The 22,633-nt window shown below is 40.4% G+C and overlaps 1 protein-coding gene across 1 annotated transcript in view; it reads right to left on the reverse strand.

The window, feature by feature from the left end:
• SCAPER (S-phase cyclin A associated protein in the ER) overlaps nt 1-22,633 on the reverse strand; it is a 150,729-nt gene that overhangs the window by 100,147 nt on the left and 27,949 nt on the right. The window contains exons 6-17 of the mRNA XM_084268038.1: nt 22,208-22,308; nt 20,806-20,922; nt 17,864-18,024; nt 10,627-10,893; nt 9,954-10,168; nt 8,253-8,423; nt 7,727-7,802; nt 6,907-7,024; nt 6,453-6,564; nt 5,971-6,111; nt 3,436-3,591; nt 1,741-1,883 (exon numbers count right to left, since the gene is read on the reverse strand). Of these exons, the coding sequence (XP_084124164.1) occupies nt 1,741-1,883; nt 3,436-3,591; nt 5,971-6,111; nt 6,453-6,564; nt 6,907-7,024; nt 7,727-7,802; nt 8,253-8,423; nt 9,954-10,168; nt 10,627-10,893; nt 17,864-18,024; nt 20,806-20,922; nt 22,208-22,308 (1,778 nt within the window). The remainder of the gene's footprint in view (nt 1-1,740; nt 1,884-3,435; nt 3,592-5,970; nt 6,112-6,452; nt 6,565-6,906; nt 7,025-7,726; nt 7,803-8,252; nt 8,424-9,953; nt 10,169-10,626; nt 10,894-17,863; nt 18,025-20,805; nt 20,923-22,207; nt 22,309-22,633) is intronic.

Consider the following 22,633-nt stretch of genomic DNA (forward strand, 5'->3'; position numbering starts at 1 on the left):
AACTTCTAAACCAGGACACTTTGAAGCCCACTCTAACTTTACTGTGTCAGACAGAAACCTGAGGACTGTTACTAAGGAGATGCAGTGACTCTGAGGCCACTGTGACAAAACTCTTTCCCAAAATTATCAAGGAAAAAAGTCTCTGTTCTATAATCAGCAGCTGGCACAGAAAACCAAACGCCAAGCACGGTACCGCAGTATCAACACAAAGCACTTGAAAACCCAGTGCAAACATAGAGGAAAATCTGCTGAAACACAGTACCAACAGAAGGTAGGTGGAAACTATGGTTCTTCACATATCACAATGAAACAGGAGGTGTGCAACAAAGGAAAAAGGTGGCTTTAGACTTGATTAAATAAAAAGAGCATAGAATTGCATGCCCTGAGCCTTCCGACAGACTCTAACCATAGAGGGCATCAGAAGGCAAACATCAACAGGCAAATTCCCTCACACTTGCTTACTGTGAGGGCCTCCTCAAGTTTCAGAAGGATGTGGAAGCTTTACAAACACAGTGTCTCTGTCTTCCCAAACGCGTATAAACAGAATTCTTCCTGTTAGAACTAACCTTCCTCAAGAGGATGCTGTCCAACAACCTCTATCTCACTGTGACATTGGCTCAATATATTGAGTGAAGGTCCACACAGTCCCAGGCAAGGCCATGGATCTTATCCACGATTCATGAGATCTCAGCCAGTTGGAAGTTGAAGCTTTTTAGGATGTCAAACTAGAACTGCTCACAAATTTGGAAGATGAATGAAGGTGATAGATACATTTCCGAGTATCTTAAGAAAAACACCTCTTCATGACAGCTTTGCAGAAAACAAGCAGTGACAGTGAAAATGTTTAAGGAATTATTAGCAAACACTTCCTGCCATAGTCTGTTTAGGTCTTAGGGAATGCTTGTGGCAGTGGAACTGTACAGAAAGAGAGACTAACAGGAGGTGAACACAAACAGTATTTGGCTAGTTGAACTCTAAGTAGAAAGCAGTTTTCCTAAATCAGCCTTGAAAGTAAAGCATTTACAGAATCACAAGGTTGAAAAAGACCTTGGAGATCGAGTCCAGTCGTACCTGTCCTCCACTAAACCACATCCCTGAGCACGTTTTCTACCTGCTTTTTAAATACATCCAGGATTGGCCCACAAGGCCACCCAACATCTTTTTCCTCTGCACTTTCTGTTTGGCTCAACAGACAAAGAGCCCACATGAAAACGCCTTTATGAACTTTTGATTATGGGCAAAACCATAAATGAAGTGGTTCAAAGCCAAGAGAATTAATGAAGCCCAATTTCCCGTCTTTGTGCTTCACAAATGCAATCTCTGGTGCCTACTAAGAGGCAAACTCAAATTGATGCCAGTAAATGCAAAAGTTACTGGTGAACAGAAGAAAACGGGGAACATGGGGATATTAATCTTGCTTCCTTTGAAAACTAAACTAAAACGTGAAAAAGGCAAATTATAAAAGGTCTTGCTAGTAATAAAACTAAGATTAATATAGTAAAATACAGCCTCACATGTTATATCATGAACGTATCAAAGGAATACAAACACCTATGAAAGTATTTATGATTACTCACCTGATTTCTCTTGCACACTGTTCATCAAGGATATTTATTAATGTTACTTTGTAAAACACTATGCCTGAAGAGCTAAGAAGGTGCTGCTGTTACTGAGAACCTGTGGCTTGCTGGAAAGGTAACGATGCTGGGCAGAGAAGGAATGGAATCATTGCCAAGTTACCTGGCCCTCTCCCGCGCAGCATCTTCTCGTGCTTTTTCCTTCTCTTGCCTCTGCTGTTCAATCCGCGCTTCTTGTTCCTTCCTCTTCATCAGCAGCTCCTCGACTCGGGCTTGCCGCTCTGCTTCCAGGGCTCTTTTACGCTCCTAGTGATAAGAAAGTAAATTTTAACTTTGCTTTTAGGGGAAAAAAAAAAACATGGAAGGAATGAATAGAAACTGAAGAGGGTTCAGAGGAGCCACGAAGATGATTATAGGGCTGGAGCACCTCGTATACGAAGAGAGGCTAGGGGAGCTGGGCTTATTCAAGCCTGGAGAAGAGAAGGCTGTGGGGGGACCTCACCACAGCCTTCCAGTACCTGAAGGGAGCAGAGAAACAGGAGGGGAATCAACTTTTTAAAAGGGTAGACAATGGCAAGACAAGGGGGATAGATTAAAGCTAAAGGAAGGAAAGTTTAAATTGGATATTAGGGGGAAGGATTTTACAGAGAGTGGTGAGGTGCTGGAACAGGCTGCCCAGAGAGGGGGTGGATGCCCCATCCCTGGAGGTGTTCAAGGCCAGGTTGGATGGGACCCTGGGGAGCCTTGAGTAGCTCCAGGCCTGGAAGTTGGTGTCCCTGCCTGTGGCAGGGGGGTTGGAACTCTATGATCCTTGGGGTCCCTTCCAACTCACGCCATTCTATGATTCTATGATCTGCTTATAGAATTTTATCTTCATTTCATGATGGGACTAAGAACTGCATTTTTATTAGTTAAATAACATGTAAATGAGTAAATTCAGAAGCTTGAACATACATTGAAAGCACAGTTGTATGAACCAAGCTACATATTAGTTGGCCATATATTTTGCTGAAAATATAGATATCCTGAAAAAGCCTGTCCACTGTAAAAGCCTGTAGAACTAGTTTTTTAATATGAGTATTTAAAAACATTTAAACAACCCACAGGATACAGGTGGCACAGAAGTAACATATGTACCCATGGAATATTAAATGTTTAAATGATGATTCTGAAATGGGATGTTATATTCATCATTCAGCTATCACTGAATATATTCACTACTCAATTTTTACTTTTTTCTGACCAATTAAGTAGCTAATTAAGAAATACATGGGATTGTAAACCTTTCTGCAGAATGGCTATACTTCTATTCCCAACAAATGCAAAAATAACGCATGTTTTAGATTCTAACACAGAACAGTGCGGGTGCATGAGAGAGAAAATTTAGTACTGGAGTCCTGTATCAAAAAAGACAAACTAAGCAAGCAAAGAAACCAACCCAAATCAGGATTCCAGGAACACAAGCACATTTGCATTGTGGTTTTCACTGATCCTGTAAGAAGCATTGTAATGATGACAGCAGTCATACAAAAAGCAGTTTTTCTGCTTCCTCTCCCAAATTTGTAAGCACCACCTAAACATAAGGACCTTCTTATGATGGAGCAAAAAATGTTTTTTTAAAAAACCTTAAGACAGACATGAATCACCTACCCAGTATCTGCAATGCTTCTGCTAGAGAGGCTTGCAGACTTACCTTTCTCCCTCTTAACGCTGAGCCATTGTAAAGGAGAACCATACTAAAGTATAGCTTTTCAAAGTTGTACGAAGGAGGTAAGACAGAAAGGAATAAAAACTGCGTAGCCAAAATGAAAACCAAAACTCAATTCATTGCCCCCCTGCAAGTAGAGATATGTTATACCTGAACTGCTTCATCACGTGCTTGCTTTTCCTCTTGCCTCCGTTGACGTTCTTCTTGCAGTTCATTCAGGCGCTGCTCATATTCCTTCAGTTTATTCAACACATCGTGACGTTTGTTCTGCGCTTCTAAGGTGTTTATGAATGCAATCTCATTCACCTGCAAAGCACCAGGCAGCGTAAGGCAAGGTCTGAGAAGTTCAACTCAGTTTCATTCTTAGGGAATCCCATCTGTTTGTTAATTATCCCTCTGATAAATAAACTGGTGGGACATTTCCCCATGATGGGTGGGAAACTACCAGTTGAGAATGAGACTTTGGGGTTTTGTTGGGTTTTTTGTTGTTTTTTGGGGGTGTGATGATTTTTTGTTTGTTTGGGTTTTGTTTTTAAACAGGATAGCCCATGAAATAGAAAAGAAAGAAGATGAGTTGTATCAGAAAAACAAGGAACTGTTGGTAAATACTAGGAGAAATTTCATTCTTCTCAGCAATGGAGGCTGCATTAGCCTATTCTTTCATGGACAAAACATGGAATCCCAAGCCCCAGCTGGATAAATCACTAAAATACATTAAGTGCTAGTAGAATCCAACAGGTCTCTTCATACAACTTTAAGTATATGGGTACTTACTGAATAAAAAAATTAAACTATAAATACTATGAATAAGAAAAAAAAAGCAGACTGTATTAATATTTCTTATCAGTACAGTCTATTTGACCAACATGCATATTATTTTTTTTCAACCACAAGACAGTGCGATATGCAAGAATAAAAGAAGAACATAATATGAGAAGTCTACAACAAAAGGACTTTAATGTGTATAAAAACATCCAAGAAAATGCTTCTTTACTACTTAGGCTCATCAAGGTAATCAATATTTTGTCCTCACTACAAGGCTGCTGAATGAAACTCTTGACAACTTTGGGATTTGATATGCAAATGCTCGCTTAACAAATTTAGGTGTATAGGAAAAACCCAACTCTTATTTGATTTAATAACATTTTTTGGCATGACAGTTATTGAGGAAAATCATAAAAAATTATCAGCTGTAAACCATACTCAAACCTGTGGTAGAACTAGAAATTCTTCTGCTGTATGCTAAGTTCCTGCTCTGAATCCACAACAGAAGTGAGTGAAGAGCAGGTATGTGGACAGACAACAGATCACATCAAGGGTGACAGGATGTTTTTGTTGCTTTGTTTACTGACTAGAATCCACTTACAGAATGGATTTCACAGTTCAGTAAACAAGCAAGCTGTGGGAATTTAGACAACCAATTGGGCAGCAACAGTTACCATGGCCTTCAGCGACACCATTCATCAGATACTTCTCTCCAGGCTTCTGGCCCAATTAACCTTTATTCCAGAACTCAAGAACCTCAGGAGACAGATGATCCTACATGTTTAAATACACACAATACTGGAAGCATCTGCTCAGCTAGGGAATTATGGTGAGTGTGATTTAGTTGATGTGATTACAGAAGTCACACCGGTGTGATGAAATAATAATGAAGGTACGTGAAACTGAATTAGGTAATCTAGAAATCATTTCTCTCCAAGAGACAGAAACAGCAACTAAGTGAAAAAGCTCAATCAGTTTTGTTGTGCTTATCTTAAACGATATGGGTGAACAGCAGCATTGATCACAGCTGGGATACAGGCTGACTATACAATGCAGCATTTCAGTTTTAAGGAGACACATGTATCTTTACATGGGTTTTATTTCCCCCTCTTCTTTAGTTTCCTTTTCATTACAATTTATTTCCAATTATTAAGCTGTCTTTAGCCCAACCCATGAGTGTTTTCACTTCTGCATTATTGATTCTCTCCCACATTCCGCCTTGAAGGGAGTGAGCTAGTGGCTCTGCGGGGTTTAATTGCTGGCTGGGGTTTAATCACCACAAGGCTTATCACAGTACTATGAATAATGCAAACCCAAAAGCATTCACATACAGCTTGTCTTAAGAGTTAGGCATTTAAACCAGAAGAACACCAACAAAACACTTATTTTGGAGTAACTTCCATGTGCCCGCTGTAGGCTTCTCTTTATTTTCAACTTTTCAACAATTTTAGTGGTATGTATCACAGCAACAGAACCCTGGTTTAAGGGGACAGAATGCTGGATCTAGAGAAGACATTTAACATGGGAGAAAGGCAAGGAGCTCTCCCCACTTCTTCTATGAGCCAGAAATCAAGAGAACTGAAAATTAGATATTCCACTTCTTCCAAAAGCACTAGTTCTCACCAAAAATGCTGCCATGCTTTGTGAGGAACTAAAGCAGCAAGACAACTATCAGCTCTTCAACTCATTTCTTCTTCCAGTCCAACCCATCATGATGTCCCAGAACAGCTAATTCATTTAGAATTCATTTTAGAGACGAATTATCCCTTTTAGAAATTGGCATTTATCCACTTCACGGTTGACGTGGTCGTACTGCAGTTGCACCATCCTTCACAACCTCCTCATAAGCACTCCAAAGCACAAAACATACACAAGCATGAAACTCTTTGCAGAGTTCCCCTTTAAAAGAAAACAACTTACCTTAGCTTCTTCCTCCTGTGCTTTCTTCACAATCGCTTGTAGCTGCACTTCACGTTTAAATTCTGCGTGCAGTAATTTCTCCTCCATCATCCGGCGTCTCTGATCCAATAACTCTTCTTTCCATTTCCGTACATCTTTCTCCTACATATGAGGAGTAAATTCATTACTAAAACACTAACTGAAAATAGGGCCTGGCTCTTCACTGTGGTGAGTCTGAGCATGCATGGTGGATACATGCAACACCTTTCTACTTTTATCTTGCCTCTTCTGAACATGAGTCAGTATAGTATGTCACACACTCACAGAGGTTCAGGGTTTGAAGTCGTGCTTTCTTTAATATCTGTGATGCACTAATCATCTGTGAAAATTATGTCAACTCAGCTGAAAATTTCATTGCACCACTAGCTTTAATCTCTGACTGTGGAAAAAAGTGCTTTTCTGAAAGGCCACAGAGTGGCTGCTCTGTACTCCAGAAAGCTTACCCTCTCCATTAATTTTTGAAGTTTCAGTGTCTTTTCTTCACGTAACTTTTCTCTCAGCTGTTGAGCTTTCATTTGTTTCTCTTCATGTTTCTTTTTGGATTCTGCTATTGTCCTTTTAATAAAAAATAAAAAAGCAGAGCAAGAGCAAGTGAGACGACATTAACAGGCAGTGATGCAAACATGTCTGTACCAACTACCAGAAGAGAAAACCTACAACCCACTGGAGGACAAGTATTGCCTCAAAACGTAACCATTGCTCTTCTGGTCTTTAAATCTTTATTGAACTGGATGAGGTAGCACAAGCCTAGATCATTACAAAAATATAATACTGGATTTCTACAACTCTCTTCCACCCCAGCCTTAAAGCAGCTTTATGAAGCTTCCTGCAGCCATGAGTTTGGTTGCTTGTTTTCACTGGCTAAACAAGGTAGGTAACAACTAACAACTCTAAAACCTTTTGCGTGACGGTGATGATAGTTTCTCATGCATGTGTATCCCATGTCCAGGTGGACGTGCGGGCTCTTCTTCCACTCTGTCTCCCCAAGAATTACTCTGGCGCCACGATTCACGAGCTGTGCATAAAAACCAATAATAACACTTTGAGCAGGACAAGGGACAATGGCTGCAAGTTAAGAGTATAGGAAGGTCTGCACCAACACGTGGCAGAACTTTTACACAGTGAGGGTGAGGGAGCCCTGGGACAGGCTGCCCAGGGGATCATGGAATCTCTTGCTCTGGAGATACTCAAGACCCGTCTGGATGCCTATCTGTGCAATATGAGCTGGGGAGCTGCTTTGGCAGGGGGGTTGGACCCGATGATCTCTCAAGGTCCCTTCCAACTCCTATGATTCTGTGATCATTTAAACACACTTCTCTGGGACAAGAGCCATTAGTGTCACTTAGTTCCTCTTGAATCTCTCTATTAAATGGGTTCTCTTGAGCCTGAGTAAGGTGCACAGACCAAACCATCTCTAATCCCTGTGCATTTTCAACGCTTAGTGATTTTATTGGGGTTTTATCCAAAAATTAGGATGAAACTGGTTAACAAACTTTGAAAGTCTAACAGAGCGACAGGGGAAGAGAACTGAAGACCCAAGACACACTGAGGTAGTCTTTCCTAAGGAAAAAAACATAAAGTAACATAACATAACTTGGAATCCTATTTAGATTTCAGGTGGATCTGACAAAACCTGAACTAGCCATGAAGAAAACGGATGTTGTTCTAAATTTTGTCATTTTTTTCAACGTAAGCACAGTAATATATGGAACTTTACCTTCATAATCTGCCAGGAGATCATTCCAGTCCATAGACATACCGCAGAAAGATATGCTCCCATTGCCCATACTAGCCTGGAATGTAATACCATCCGGTCAGTAAAACCAAATCTGACTGCCCAGGTGTACATGCCTATTAAACTCCACGGTACTCGGTGGGGTTTCCAAACTGAATTACCCATCTCAAAGATGGATGCTGTTCTTGATAGCAGAAATGGAGACTTCTGCTTCACCTAGAGTAGCTCCCGTGAGGTAGCAAGGAAAATAAATCCCAGCTCTTCCGCACACAGAAACAGGCACAGGGACAGTGACTGCAACATCAGAACACTTTGCAGAGTGTTGCTGAGTTCATAAGACTAAATGTACCTTAAACAGTACAATATAATTATTACATGACAGTGTTTATTTCTATGTTAAACAGGCCACATTATACGAAAGCAAACACTAACGAATTCTAAATTCATACTCAGCTGACATCAAAGACAAGGTGAAGTTGGGGACTTGAAAGATAAATCCAACACTCACAGAGAAATCGCTGTCATTGTCAGTCTCAATATTAATGTCAGTGTTTTCCTCTGCTTCAATCTCTCTTGTTAACTGCTCTTCTTCTGCAATAGCACTAGCAATGGCTTCTTCATTTGCCTTTTCCAGGCGATCTGCTAACTCTTCTTTCTTGGCAAGGACTTCTGCCATAGACTGTAGGAAACATGAAACCAGAAAAATAACAACAAACAAAATAAATCCAAAATCAGTAGCAGCCAAAAAAACCCAGTTTCCATAGAGCTGATAAGAATTATAAGATGCTTTGTTCAACTTCTTACTACCTGTAGTTCCTTTACTGCTTTATTTTGTGAAGGTAACTGAAATACAAAACTGTTAGCAACTGTTAGCCCATTTAATAGCTACACGAAACACTTAATTACCATTCACATCACTCCAAAGCATATTACAGAAACATTGTCATTAAAAGCAACAGAGACAGCTCTTCTCTAATTATTCTTTTCAATACCTAGAGTCTCAAACACTAAGCACCACATAGCCTGAAACATTAATGGCATGTCCTGCTGTTGCCTCCAGAAAAGGAATCATGTTCCAGAGTAGTAGTTAAATATGAAAACCAATCTGCCGAAGAACTGTATCTGGAAACTTCACCGTGGTTAAACACAGGGGAATCTCAGGCTATTACTTGGTTTTCAATATGAATGACAAGGTAGGGAGGCAAGAACATAAGTATGAATATGCTGACTGACTGTCTTCTCCTCTAGCACCCACTTCATTTCCAGTCTGCCACAACACACAAATCAGTGTCCAAAGCAACCTAACCAGGAGTAGTACAATGCTCATGAGAGACACAGACCCCACGAACCGTCAGTGTCCTGAGCCGTTAATAACTGAGAATCCAAAACCATGTTAGTGGATGAGATGCTAGAAACACCTCTAAAATCAAACAGATACTTGACTTGGAAATTACCTAGCAGGAGTCCGGGTTGTAAAAGTTGTTATAGGGAAAGTGATTTACAGGAAAACTTCTGCAAAAAAGAATTTTAATCCAGTTTCTGAAAAATACCAGCCCCAAAACATAACCTGAAATTATTATCCATAGCATGACAATAATGCTTCACTCAGAGAATCCCTGTCAAGTAGAGACATCTTGAGACATGTAGAATTCTACTGAGAAGGAAGGACATACTTTTTGGGAAGCCACACAATACGGACTTTACATTTGTTCCTTAAGAACGGCATTTGCCAAAATTGCTACTTGTATAGGAAGACCCAAGCCAGCAGTTCAGCTGGTGTCAAAAGGCAGAGGTTGACATTTGGAATTTTTGATATCCCACGTGCTTCAGGTTTGAGTAATTAGCTAAACTGGAGCAGGAATTTAATGAGATTCTGACTTAAAACAATTGATCATGGAAGGAAATGAAAAATCATGGCATGCATGTATGTTAAAAAAGCAATGAGAGCAAAGATCCCTATTCCAAGTTAACACAATTTTATCTTCCTAGTTTGAGTTCAGAAACGTTACTGGAATTAAATCCTAACATGAAAGGTATCTGTGCAACAGATTACTTTTTGTCCACAGCCAAGTACCTTACAGACTTTTGCACAGTTTCTTCAGCAGGCTAACAATAAATGCTGGGCAACACAGAATGAGACAGTTAAGGAATGGATTTATTATTTACTGTGAAGTTTTCCAAGTTTTCTTACCAATCTGGCAGCACTCACATTTGAAATATCTGAGGGATCCATTTCAGTTTCAGTTTTAGGTTTTTCTGTGTGATGCTGGTCTGTATTATCTGTGATCAGGGAGGAAGCTTCGTTCATCTGCAGAGTTTCTGAAGCACAGTCAGTACTTGTGAGGACTGCAGGCGTCTCAGGAATCGTCGGTAAGGAGTCTTCTTGCAACACTGTGCCAGTGCTCCCCTTGCCTTCCGAGGTGTCTGCTGTAAACTAGTAAAAGATATTTGCAAAATTAATGAAAACAAACATACTGCAAAGTCACTGGAGTCAAAAGGACTTGAACAAAATACCTGGTGACACTACAGAGAGAAAAGCAAATATTCCAAGTATATTTCTGCTGCTCATAACCTTGCAAATATTGTGTCTTTCTACTGGAAATCTTCTGTGTGTGGGATGTGCCTAAAGCTAAGCTTTCAGAAAGCAAGGCAAATCTGTTCACAGCATTGTAAAATACACAGTTCATCTTACGATTTTTTTAACTTGCCTATCTGTGCCAACACCTCAATGCATTTCCATAAAAGTAAATGAAGCAGCCATTATTTTGGATTCCTTTTCCTATCAGGTTAGTGAATAAAAGTTCTAGACAACAGTACCTTTAGAAAACGCTCTGAAGAAAAAGCTGCAAGATGTAAGGTTAGAAAATGGTTCAAAATTCTACTGACCTGTCCCTTCTCTGCCAGAGAACCTTCAGGCTGATGTAAGGGATCTTTCTGTACAAGCTCCATGCTTTTGGATACACCGCTGTCTGGGAGAGAACTCCCATGCTTAGTCTCTGACGGTGGTGAAATGACATTTTCTTTATCACTGTCTCCCTTGGACTTCAGCGATTCTGCAGCTCCAGGAGGTTTTGTTGCCAACGCTGTGGATCGAGATCGGACGGGCCTTCCACGCTGAACAGTTTCCCAGCCCTCTGCATCCTTTCGATCTACATAACAAACAGAACACCCCATTCTGAGAAAGGGAGGCTTGTATGTAGAATAATTATACAAAGCTATTTTACTACAACCTTACAAAAGTTGTGTGATACAAGTGTTCTTTGAAAAAAAAAAAATCAATACCAAAAAAATCAATGTAGCTTTCTTTAGCAAAGCTTTTTCCTTCAAGGAGCGCTATCAGTTTCACAAACACTGAGCAACCCAATTCACGGGGCCGGTTCTGTTACCTCAAGAAGCCAAGCTACTCACACACAAAACCAGGTGAAACCTGGCAGCATGTACTTCAGCTTTCCAGGCCTCTGCTGTCGTTTCACAGGACTGTAAAGCACAACAAAGCAACCACACTCTTGTTCTTTGTAGCAACAGTAACCCTAGAGATCTTCTGCAAAGCGCAAATCTCTGCAAACGCAGATGAAATTGCACGTCTCAGTGTGGAAACTGTTGTCCAGAATGTGCTTTATTATTCTTCCATAAATGCTTTCTTTACTTTTTCCACTTGTATTATCCTGATAATAAAAATAGGCTAAGCAGTGTCAGCTTTGGGAAAATTGCTTTTCCTGGATTCCAGGAAATAGCAAAATCTTGCTACAGTGGGACTGCAAAGTGACCAAGCAAATGAGAAGAGTCGCTTTCTTCAATTTACTCCAATTACTAAATAGCTGTTAAATACAGCTTGCCAATCAACATTTCTGATATCAAATCCAGCTACATACCTGAAAAGCCTTCAAAAGTGTCAAGTCTGAAGTGTGATCAGATTTTCAGACTATCAAGGTGAAACACACACACACCCTTCCCCATATATTGCGTTTTTGTGGCCAGCAATTAATACCAGCACGTAATTTCCCATACAACTTGAAGTGACTGCAAGTGATTCTTTTGACACCTGATGGGAAAAGTCACAAGTGCAAGAGGTAAGCTCACGTGTGTCTATGTGATCAAAAGTTCTTGCAAAAAACTCAAGAGCTAACTAATACATTTCTAATATATTGCCGGCATAAAGCTATTTTTAGGATCATTCACATAAGAGGAAGAGAAGGGTGTGGGTGATTATTTTTACCCAGAGGAGTAGAGAATTAATCAAAAAAGCAACACTAAATTGTCTGCTTTACATAGGAGAAAAAAATCTAGAATAGAAGTCATATAATGAAATTAATTCACTGGGTATTTCTGAAGCTTTTAAGAACAAAGAGGGTCCTGTAGCTCAGACACAAAGATCAGAGCTCAAACATTAAATTTTAATATAAATATGAATAGGAATAAATATGAGTCTACTTGGCTGTCAAAAAAAAGTAACTTGAACCACCCAGGGGTGGTGAGAACATGGAAAGATTTGTCTGTTATGATGAACTGCACATCAATGACTGACAGACTGCTTTAAACTTTGCATTTCTCGAGATCTGATTTTTAAAAGCAAAACATAAAGTGGTTTTACAAATATAGGATAAACGTGTTATGCTCTCTAGAAACACCACCTGCTTCCAGTAGGAACACGTGATGGTTTGGTGACAAGAAGTGAACCTTCTTTATGGACCCCCAGTAACACCTACATGCAGCTCAACACACTGATCAGAGAACAAAATACTTTTTCTTCCTTCCAGAACATGTTTGTTTATTCTCAAGCAATTTACAGTAACATTAATTTTTCACAGTCAAAAATCCTGGAGTCTTTCTAACTTTCCCTCCAGTTTCCCTAAACCACGTACAGAAATTCCAGTACTGACGCTTTCAGTAGAAAGGCAATAGTACAAAGCACTGCAGGGGCACAACATCATAGGGCTGCCCACAAAAATGAGATTACTTGCAGTAAAAGATAAACCTGTTGTACCTTCAGGTGGACTTGAACTGATGCTCAACATCAGCAGCAACCAAGTAAACTGGAAACAAGCCTCACCCAGATCTAACGGCACTTCCATACACTGCTCCCGGGGGCACCTAGCATGGTACAAAGGGTAAGTGCTCCTCTAACTGCTGGATTTGCTGACACAAATCATGAGTTGGCAGTGAAGTTAACAGGACTGTGCTGAAATTTAGCATGAGCAGCACATACAATAGCTGTTTCTAAATGGCTACGTAATGATTGACAAACCTTAACTATACTGATAACGTGACAGATGCCAAAAGAGAATTGAATTGGATATTTTACGGTCGAAGCTGTTTTACTCCAGAACATTCTCTGTATGTTGTAAAGTAAACCAAATTCCAAAGCGTGGTGTGAATGACTCTAGCTGATCTCTTCAGATTAGGGAGGGTAACCAGAGCCAGCGTCCCTTCGCAAAGAGCGGGTCTGTGTTTGCCCCCCTCCCTGCACTCGCGCACGGCTCAGTGTGCACCGCTGATTAGAGGGCAAGATACGGATTTGATTTTTGGCTTTACCACAGACCTTCCATTTGACCCCAGCCAGCGACTTTGGCTTCCTATGAAAAAAGTATTACCACCTACAGGAGCAAGTGATGGAAACATGTTATTATCCTCTCAGAGACAACCTTATCTCCAACAACCCCCCAGGGAACAGGGTTTTAACTCCGCACGAATCACAAACAGATTTACCGCAGAAAGCTCAAGGCACCCAGCCTGGGAAAAGTACAGCCCTGCAAGCCGTGGGACAAGGGCTGCCCAGGCCTCTTCTCTATCACAGTCCCAGCTGCCCCATCACCTCCTCTAACTGATAGGACCGCAAAGATTTTGCTGTATATAGCTTATGATAAAACAAGGCCAAGAAATTTGCCTGGCAAGTAACGTGCAGACAACGAAGGGTCTGTTCAGGAGACTGCTGAAACCAGGCAAAAAGCCTCTGCTGCTTTACTGCAGCGGGCTTCTGGGTTGGATTCCTATTGCTGCTCCTCGTTTGTGAAACAATTTCACCTCTATTTGTTACCAAAACTGAAGTCAGCTCTTGCACAGGGCATCTTTCCTACTTTAGAAAAGGATCGGGATATGTCCTTTAGGAGTATCTACTACGTAAAGATAGTTGGACTAACCTCTAGATAATGAGATATATTAATCTTTTATATATATACAAATCTAATGATACTGATTTCTTCTACTATCTTTGACTAGTATCTACTGAAGTTGCTTCTACCAAAAAACCTACAAATTCTAGCCTGCCTTGCCGTCCTTGATTTGTGGCCTATTTCTCAGTACTCTTAAATGATAGAATGAATCAGACATTTTCGGAGCAGGGCAAAGCCATAATCACACTCACCACAAAAAGGATCAATCTTTTTAAGAAGCCGTATGTTTTCAGTTTTTAATTTGCATCTGTTCACTGTCAGATTCATAATTATTATTCAACACTCACGCAATTATTTTATCAGGCTGTGAATTATTTGGAATCACTTAAGCTGTTTCATGCCATCTGAAAAGGAGCTGTGCCCAAGAATTTACTTTGTCATTTTAATTCCCTTATCAGTTGGGTATTCAGTCATTTCTATTTGTCTTCAATGGAAGGTGTGTGCCATAAACTTGTGAGAGACATTTGCAAAATTAATGAAACAAAACATAATTTAAAAAAAAAAGCTAATACCTTTATTGGCAAGAGATCACATAGCTCCTAATCTGAAGCAAAGTTCATACTTGGTAGGGCATCACCCTTCCTCCCTTCCTTGTCTTTTTTTCCCTAAGCCTGCAATTCTTTTCATACAGCACAGCAGCCATCTCCACGCGCTAAGTATCACATACTGGGTCTGATTACTCCTTGAGTTTTGCTAATGAATAATTCATTTGACTACCTTGATCATTCTCTAGTTTCACTTGAACTTCCCTGTCCCTGCTTGCTCTTGTATTACATGGAAGCGACAAGCCATCTGTCATCTTGAGGCCCTCACAGCCACAGGGACCTTCCACTTTCCAGTCAGTCCATCTGGAAGAACTGGCCAAGCAGCCTCACTGGCAACAGCAACACAATACATCTAAGCCAGTCTGTGCAAAGCTCTATGGAGTTCCTTTCGGGAGGAAAACTGACTTGCAAGTAACACACTACCAAAGCCTGTCTGACCTTCCCCACTCCTTAGTAAATTTAAGCCCCATTTTTATTTTTTGTTTTGAATCTAAAACAGCGTTACTGTATCTGAGAGGCACTTTGGAAAGGCATGACTACCTGAGAATCTGGAAGCAAACACAGAAATGTGAACTTGGCCAAAACATGGGGCAGAAGCCATGAAAACCAGAACACTAAAATCAAAGTTGTAAAACACAGCAAAGAAAAACATCCTGGTGCAGAAGGGGTCTGCTTACGAGTCACACCAAGAGAAGGTGAGCTAACAGGCAAGACTCAGACCAGAGATGGGAACTGTCAGGCTACTTTTAAGCATCACTTAAATATACCAGAGAGGAAAGAAAAAAAAAAATTTAAAAAGAGAACAAGCATAAAATTTCCAATGGAAATTGTGCTTAAGAATTTGACAGCCCTGTCAGGAACAAACCGTCCTTTCCTGTCCGTGATGACACTCCCATGATTTGCTCTCAATCCACACAGGCTTCCATGAGATCACATGCCAGCACATCTGAACCCAAACCAGGCATCACTTCAAAGGACTGTGTCCCCCACAGAGCATTAAGTCTTAGTTACGTTACAATGAATTTCTATTCACAGCTACAGACCTGAGCAATTAATACAGGAAAGCTGCTAACAATGATTAATGGAATTAGATTTCAAGTGTGGCATTTGCTATTTCTTGAGTTTCTATGTTCCTGACTCCCCTTTCCCCTAAGTTAGAAGCAAACAATAAATGATTACTCAAACTGCAAGTACCCACTTTCAGTCTTAATAGCCTGTAAACTTTTATCCCCTATCCCACCTCGTACCAGCAGCACCTAGGGTTTATTTCCTGCTAGGCTATGGCTGCTGCGTCCTGCTTCTCTTCTCTTGCTGTAAGCCAGGCAGACAGTAAGACCAGACTATGTTCATACTGTAGAAAGCACTCCAGTATAAAAGTTAAAATTATTATTCTTTGAATATTTCACTAAAATTCTCAAGTGAGTTTAATGAGGAAATTACACAAGATGATTTGACCTAATTATTCATCCAGAAAAAATGATTTAAAGAAGTATCTGGAAAAATAACACATTTCTCTCTCCCTTAGTTAAATCTGGAAATTCCACCAAGCAGGAAACAGACACCGCGCTGTACCACTCATCCACTTCAGAAGCCACTGTTAACAGCAGTGCTGTTGGAAACCACTGGAGAAAAGGTGTTTTAGGGAAATCGCGCTGCTGGAGGGCCCAGCTGCAGGACAGGCAGAGCAGCTGATACACAGGCCTCCTATCTGCCTCAGTAATGCATGCAAAGAGCCTTTGCCACTCCCTTTGTGTGTCACCGATTCTCTTCTGCTCAGATCAGCCAGGTTAATTTGATTTCACCAAAGAGATGCCAGCCTCAGAACAGAGGACAGCATGCTCCCAAGGAGCATCTGATTTGTTAAAAACATTACAGCTCTGTCACAAGACCATCAGAGAATTCTCTCAGGATGAAGACATTCTTGAGAATACACGAAGCCTCTAGAAGGAATGACTGCTTGTCCTTAAAAAGAAGTGTCTCGCGCCCGAATTGTGTAGCACGTTTGAGTTTGAAAACTAGTGTCTAGGCCAGTGCTGCAGGACTTAAGTGGTTTTGCTCTTTCTGGAGCTTATCAGCAGCAGGTAACTGCTGATAAAATACAGCACAAGGCTGACTCTTCAGCTCTTTAAATGCCTAAAACTCACAGAAGGGTAAGGTCTTTTGTTTACCTCCTAAAAATGTTATCCATATGGAAGTGCAGATCACTGCACTTACTCCCTGTGTGGCTAATCAAGTTCTCCTAATAAAGTTACTTTAGCAACAGCTTGGAGAGTCTGTCACTTCAAAATGAGCAATAATCAACAGAAAAATGGTGTGTTATTAATAGCTTCAACTACTGGCAAAAATGAAAAGTGCAATTACACCCTCAGCCCCACTGCCACTGCTCACTGAAAGCACCTACAGCAAGATACCCACTAATGCAGGTGCCATCAATCAGTTCTCATGCAAACAAGCCAGGCTTAGAGTATGGTTTTGATTGTTCTTTTCCAGGTAGAAAAACCCACCTGCTATAGAACTCCCTTCTGTTGCACTGAAAGGCAGCTGGACAAGGTGTCTTAGCTCCATAATACATCACAAGTCTCCAAACCACTACACAAGACTTCTACTGCTACTAGGCTGAACATGCAACTATGTTAAATATGCTTTCTTAGAGTAGTATTACTTTTAAAAAAGAACAAATTATGAACATTGCTTTTAAATTTATTTTATAATATTTGTTCCTACATCCTGCCTGCTGATTTTGCAGAAAGTCATGCTGGAAAAGAAACAAATGGAAAAAAACCCTCTCTGAAGACAGTCTTAGGGTTCCAATGGGTGCTGAGAAACCACATTTATAAACCACAAGTTAAAGTTTTATAACGCCCAAAACTAAACAAATCCGTTCTAGAACAAACAACCCCAGCATTACGCACTGTCCACGGAGAATCTTCAGAGAAACAATTCCTAACTGAATGCAGTCATTCTTGTGGTCAAAGGAAAAACATCAACTGTTGCTTCAGCACAGTTCTGGTAACGTCACCTCCCTGGGCACATAAAGCTATCCTGAGCTCTCTGCAGATCCTCAGATGTGTATTACTATTCACGGTGTTAAACCGTTCCACATTACAGTCAGAGCAGTAGTCTGTGACCAAAGCCCTTGAGGTGTTACGTACTGGATTTTAACAGATCCAACTCTAGTTGGTCCAATGCAGCGAGCTGTTCCCTGTACATGAAACCCAACTCTGTCCCCAACATCACTGCCAGGAGGCTAATGTAAGGCTGCATTAATCTTTCATCTCAATACTTAAACACTCCATTCTGCAAAATTATGCTTCATGCTGGTTTGAAAACGGGCCATCAGCCTCTGAGCTAATTGTACAGCACACAGTTAGGGAACACGACTTCAAGTGCTTCAAGAGACTTGCCGTTTTTCCGCGATGACTTCTGTACGGGAGGCGGCAGGCAGGTTTGTGCTGTTGCCAGCTCAGGACTTGGACCTTTAGTTCCGTGATTGGCTTTCACCTTATCGGCCCAACTGACACCAGAAGGAGCCAAGCGCGTCGCAGAAATCGTCACTGCCGGGTTCCTAAAGGGAAGTCAAAACTCGGGTTAGTTCGTGTCTGATTGAATTACAGAACACTTTGTTAGCTTTATCAGGACACTCTCTGTCTTTAATCCTTGAGATTAATTGTCTGCTTAGAAAAAATAAATGATAAAACCTTTTGGAAAGGTCCAAATGACTGCCTGAACCACGCACTTCTGGATGGACAGACCTGTAGTGGGTTTAAAATTTTATTTCATTTAGCCTTTTGTAAAAAGTTGCCATTTCTGCATGAGGTTTAGAACAAAAATACCCAACTATATAGATTCAAGTGAAGGCAAGCAAAAATTTTTTAAATTGGAAAATAGCAGCATTCATTCCAGAAGCACACATTCAAGAAGTGCCCAGTTCTCTTCTGTAACAAGGGTCCTTTTATCTGCAACCATACAACTGATTTCCCTCCCAAGCTTTACAACAACGATTGAAACAGCCCAACTGTTTTAAATCCAGCTGCCTCATTGCTAAAACAAACAGAGGGTAAAGAAATGGACAACCTGCACGCTTCAAACAAATGTGTAGGACCCCCCCTGCACCTAACTAGACTGTTCTCTTATTCTAAGCCAAGTGGGATGTTGGTTTGTCATTGCTTCTTATTTTGAACAAGTCAATCATAAAATACCTATTGGGAATCATTCATAAATTCTAAACCTCATCTGGTTGGTTAGTTTGGTTTTAATAATCCCCACTGACCCTACAGGGATGCAAACCCATCTGACGGGAGGAAACCAGGATAGGAGGCCAAGCCCCGTACCCCGTCCCCGACAGCTCCGTGCAGCCAAGCAAAGAGACTAGCACATCTCTGCAGCAGAGAAGGACTTCTCCTTTGGCATGCTCTCCAGGTTGCAGCAATTCATCCCAAGGAGTTGTAATTTATTAAACAGATCTTTGCATCTAATAACTAAAGATGGACTTGAATTTCATGGTATTAATTTTGGAAATAATTTATGCTTTTGGCATCCAAAGCATCACATAATAACAAATTCTACATACTAAGTCTGGAAAAATACTTCTGACAGCTTAAGCTTGGTGTCTGAGCATTTCAATTAGTGCTCCCAATTCCTTTTCATGAAAAACAATGAACAAAATTTTCCTACTCATCTTCTCTGTAAGTGATTTTATTTATCACACCCATCTTCTGGTCTCTTCTCCAAATTCTTTTCTTTTTGCATCAATACTGTTGGATACTTCTGATTGCTCTTGCTGCTAGTTTCTGTACTTTCCCTACTTTGTCTACACCACTTTTGGGAAGAGATGAAGATGACCAAAAGGTATGAGTCATTCACTGTGAATTTCTACAGTGGTGCAACACCACTTTCTCCTCCAGCCTGTTCCCTTCCCAGCAATTCCTAGCATCCTGCCAGAACTTCCATAGCGCTGAGTATCTCTAAACCCTTCTTTTCTACCCTATTTCCTCAAACACACACACAAAATACTGCAGTTGACTGGCATTGCCTTACTTTGAGACACCCAAGCAGACTAGGAAGGAAAAGTTTGCAAGCCTGAAGGATAGAAAACAGCTTGTTATCAGCTGCTTTAGCACACCAACAGTGAACAAGAGAGTTCCAGCAGCAATAGCAACAGGTTATTACACACAGAAAAAGGCTTAGCTGTGGCACATCGTTATGCTGAGCTGCTGTTTGTGTTCTAATTAAAAATAAAAGGAGCGTTGGTTTCCAACAGATCCAGTTTTTTTCATTTCACTAATTGTGCATATTGTCTCCCTATCATCAGGCATTTAAGCAGACACCTCTCAAACGCTGTCAGGTAGGCATCAACCCAAATATCTACAAGAGAGACTAACACCACTGGGGCAATTTTTCCACCAAACACACTATGTAGTATTTCTGTAGAAATATTTGATTCGGAAAATTTAAGAGAGCTCAATCCTCAGAAGTACTGACAATACATTGTAATATTACATCTCTGGTAAGGACACTGCGGGGTCATTGTGGTGGTGGAGTCATTGTCCCTTGGGGTGTTCAAGGAAAGGTTGGATGAGGTGCCTAGGGATTTGGTTTAATAAGCAATACATAGGTAGTAGGAGGACGGTTGGACTAGATGATCTTGGAGATCTTTTCCAAACTTCTTTTCAAATTCTTCCAAACTTTTTCCAAATTCTGTGACTGTAACACCTCATGTAACAGTGCAGTATGTGCTCTAGATCCCAAGAAACCTGAACAAACCAACAAGCTCACCCTGAAGAAGATTTCAGCTCAACACATACGTGCTCTCCAGAGCTGAAACTGCACCAGTGGTGTTCTGAACTGGTGTTTATGCACATTTCTGAGCTGCATTCAAACAGCCACTTTCATTTTAACACAAAAAAGATGCTTTATTGTAGCATATAACAGGCTCTATATTTAAACTAGGGTAAGTTTTGTTCTTCATCAGAATTACAATCATCACACTTTACATTCACTCTCTGACATATATTTACTTTTGTACACGCAGCTGGTCATTCACACTATGTACTCTGGCAATTTTAAAACACCACTTAAAGACAGTTTGATCTTTGTTTTGTATTAGAAAGATATTATTAAACAACAGGATATACACTTCAGGTCTTTGGAATGGCCAGTAACTAAATATGTAGCAGAGTAAGTAAAAAATTAGGTCCTCAATAGGATTTTCTTTTACAGACTGTGTGCTTTTCTTTCAGGAATGCAAGTTATTGCATGTATGACTTAATGAACAGCAAAACAATATACTGATTACTATAGCAGAATAATTTGTTAATGAGGTCTGCTTCAAATAAATCCTTCATACCCAAAATTTAAACTTCTTCGAGCATTTGATGTGACGCTAATTCTATCTGTTGATGGACTTGGAATCACGTGGCGTCCTGGAGACATTTTCTTTACCTCCCAGGCTAATGAAGTAGGTCTGCAAATTCAGGAAAGAGTAGTTTAGAAGTCAAATTCACAATAAATACTCCTCTTATCACCTTAAAGGAGAAACAGCACCAAGAAATGCTATAAAGTATTAATGGCTACTGCTCGATTTATTTGTAAGTCTTCACAGTCTCCAAACCATATTAACCAGTCTTAATATGAAAAACTCTCAAGACTACAATGCTTATTTTAAATGTCAGTGCGGGACCAAACATCAAACCAACAAGGACTGGAAATATCCTCTAGTCATAGCGACAGTAACATCACACATAAGAGGCCACAGCCATTTAAGGGACCCTACATTTTCCTACCCTGCATAACACAGCATTCAGTACAGTTCAGATGTTGCTTTGGTTACTATAGGTATCAAATATCTCCAGTACATAAAAAACCCCTTTAGAACTAACCAAATATATCACCACCCACCCGTATTGTACTGCTGATGTCCCAAACTTTGTCAGCAATAACATTTACTGATAAACCTGTACTGGCAAAGATAACTGGACACTTGATTTAAGTTATAGGCACTAATATAAAACTTGTCATCCAAACACCCAGTTTCAGGTGGAAGCCAGGGCAGCAGTTTCATTATGCATCTTGCTGAAGCTGATGCTATTTTCTTTTGTAACTCTTGCCCTGCAGCAATCTGATTATGGGAAAATTACAACTGGCAATTAAAACCAAAGTCAAACTAGTAAAGCCCACTGCTGAGGAAGACACAGAAAAGCTCTTGCATGAATTATGTTTTAACTGGTTCCAGTACTACTGACAGGATTAACAACATATAATCAACTAATAAAGCCACTTTGTCATGTTTGGGCTACTTGTTGTCTCTACCAAGGCAGATCAGCGAAGTCGCTGCCTAACAAAGGGCAATGGAAGAACTCGCACCTATTACAGGTCTCCCATATTCTACAGGCACAAGCTGTGCCAGCAAAACCTTCCTTCTCCCTTACCTCTCAAAGGTAAAGCTTAGGCACCGTGGCACAAATTCAACACCAGGGACAAACTATAATGATGTAATCCATTCTACATTCCTCATACCATGCTTCCAAACCCTTCCCTGTTCCCGGCAGAGCTGCTGACTGATAGCACTAGAAGGAGGATAAAAAACCCCTCTATGTCCTCACACCAATTTTGTTCAAAAGGAAAACTTCCTACCTGATGCCCCAGAGCAGATATTAAAACTGGTCCCGTTTGCTGAAGCTCTGCTACAAAATGAAGTTTACTGTGAGTCAGCATTTGGATGCGGATGAAAAAACCGTAAATCTAATTACCTGCTTTGAGCATCAGCTTTTTCTAGCTTCTCCTGGAGCTGTATCCAGTCAATCAAGGCTTTGAAGTCCCGTACGTAGTTATCGAGCATCATCAGTACTTCCTGAAAAGCAACCGTTACATCAACCTTTGGATTTAAAAACCAATCCCACTGCCCCAAGTAAAGGAACTGAAAAGAAAGTAGAAAATTTGCCAGTCTCTAGTATGCCCAAAGCAAAACAAAGAAATTTAAAAACCAGACACAAAAAAACCCTGAAAACAAAAATGCCCAGTCACAGTATTTATGTGAATTTAAAACATTTATCCTATCACAACCCACCCTATTTTCTAATATCTCTGCAAGCACTAGCTTCTAAGAAAACAGAAAAAAACTGCCAACATACTTAACTGCCTCAGATTTTTTTTGTCAGAGCTGTCTTTTAAAATAT

Source organism: Gallinula chloropus (genome assembly GCF_964237585.1).
Source record: "Gallinula chloropus genome assembly, chromosome: 9".
Lineage (NCBI taxonomy): Eukaryota > Metazoa > Chordata > Aves > Gruiformes > Rallidae > Gallinula > Gallinula chloropus.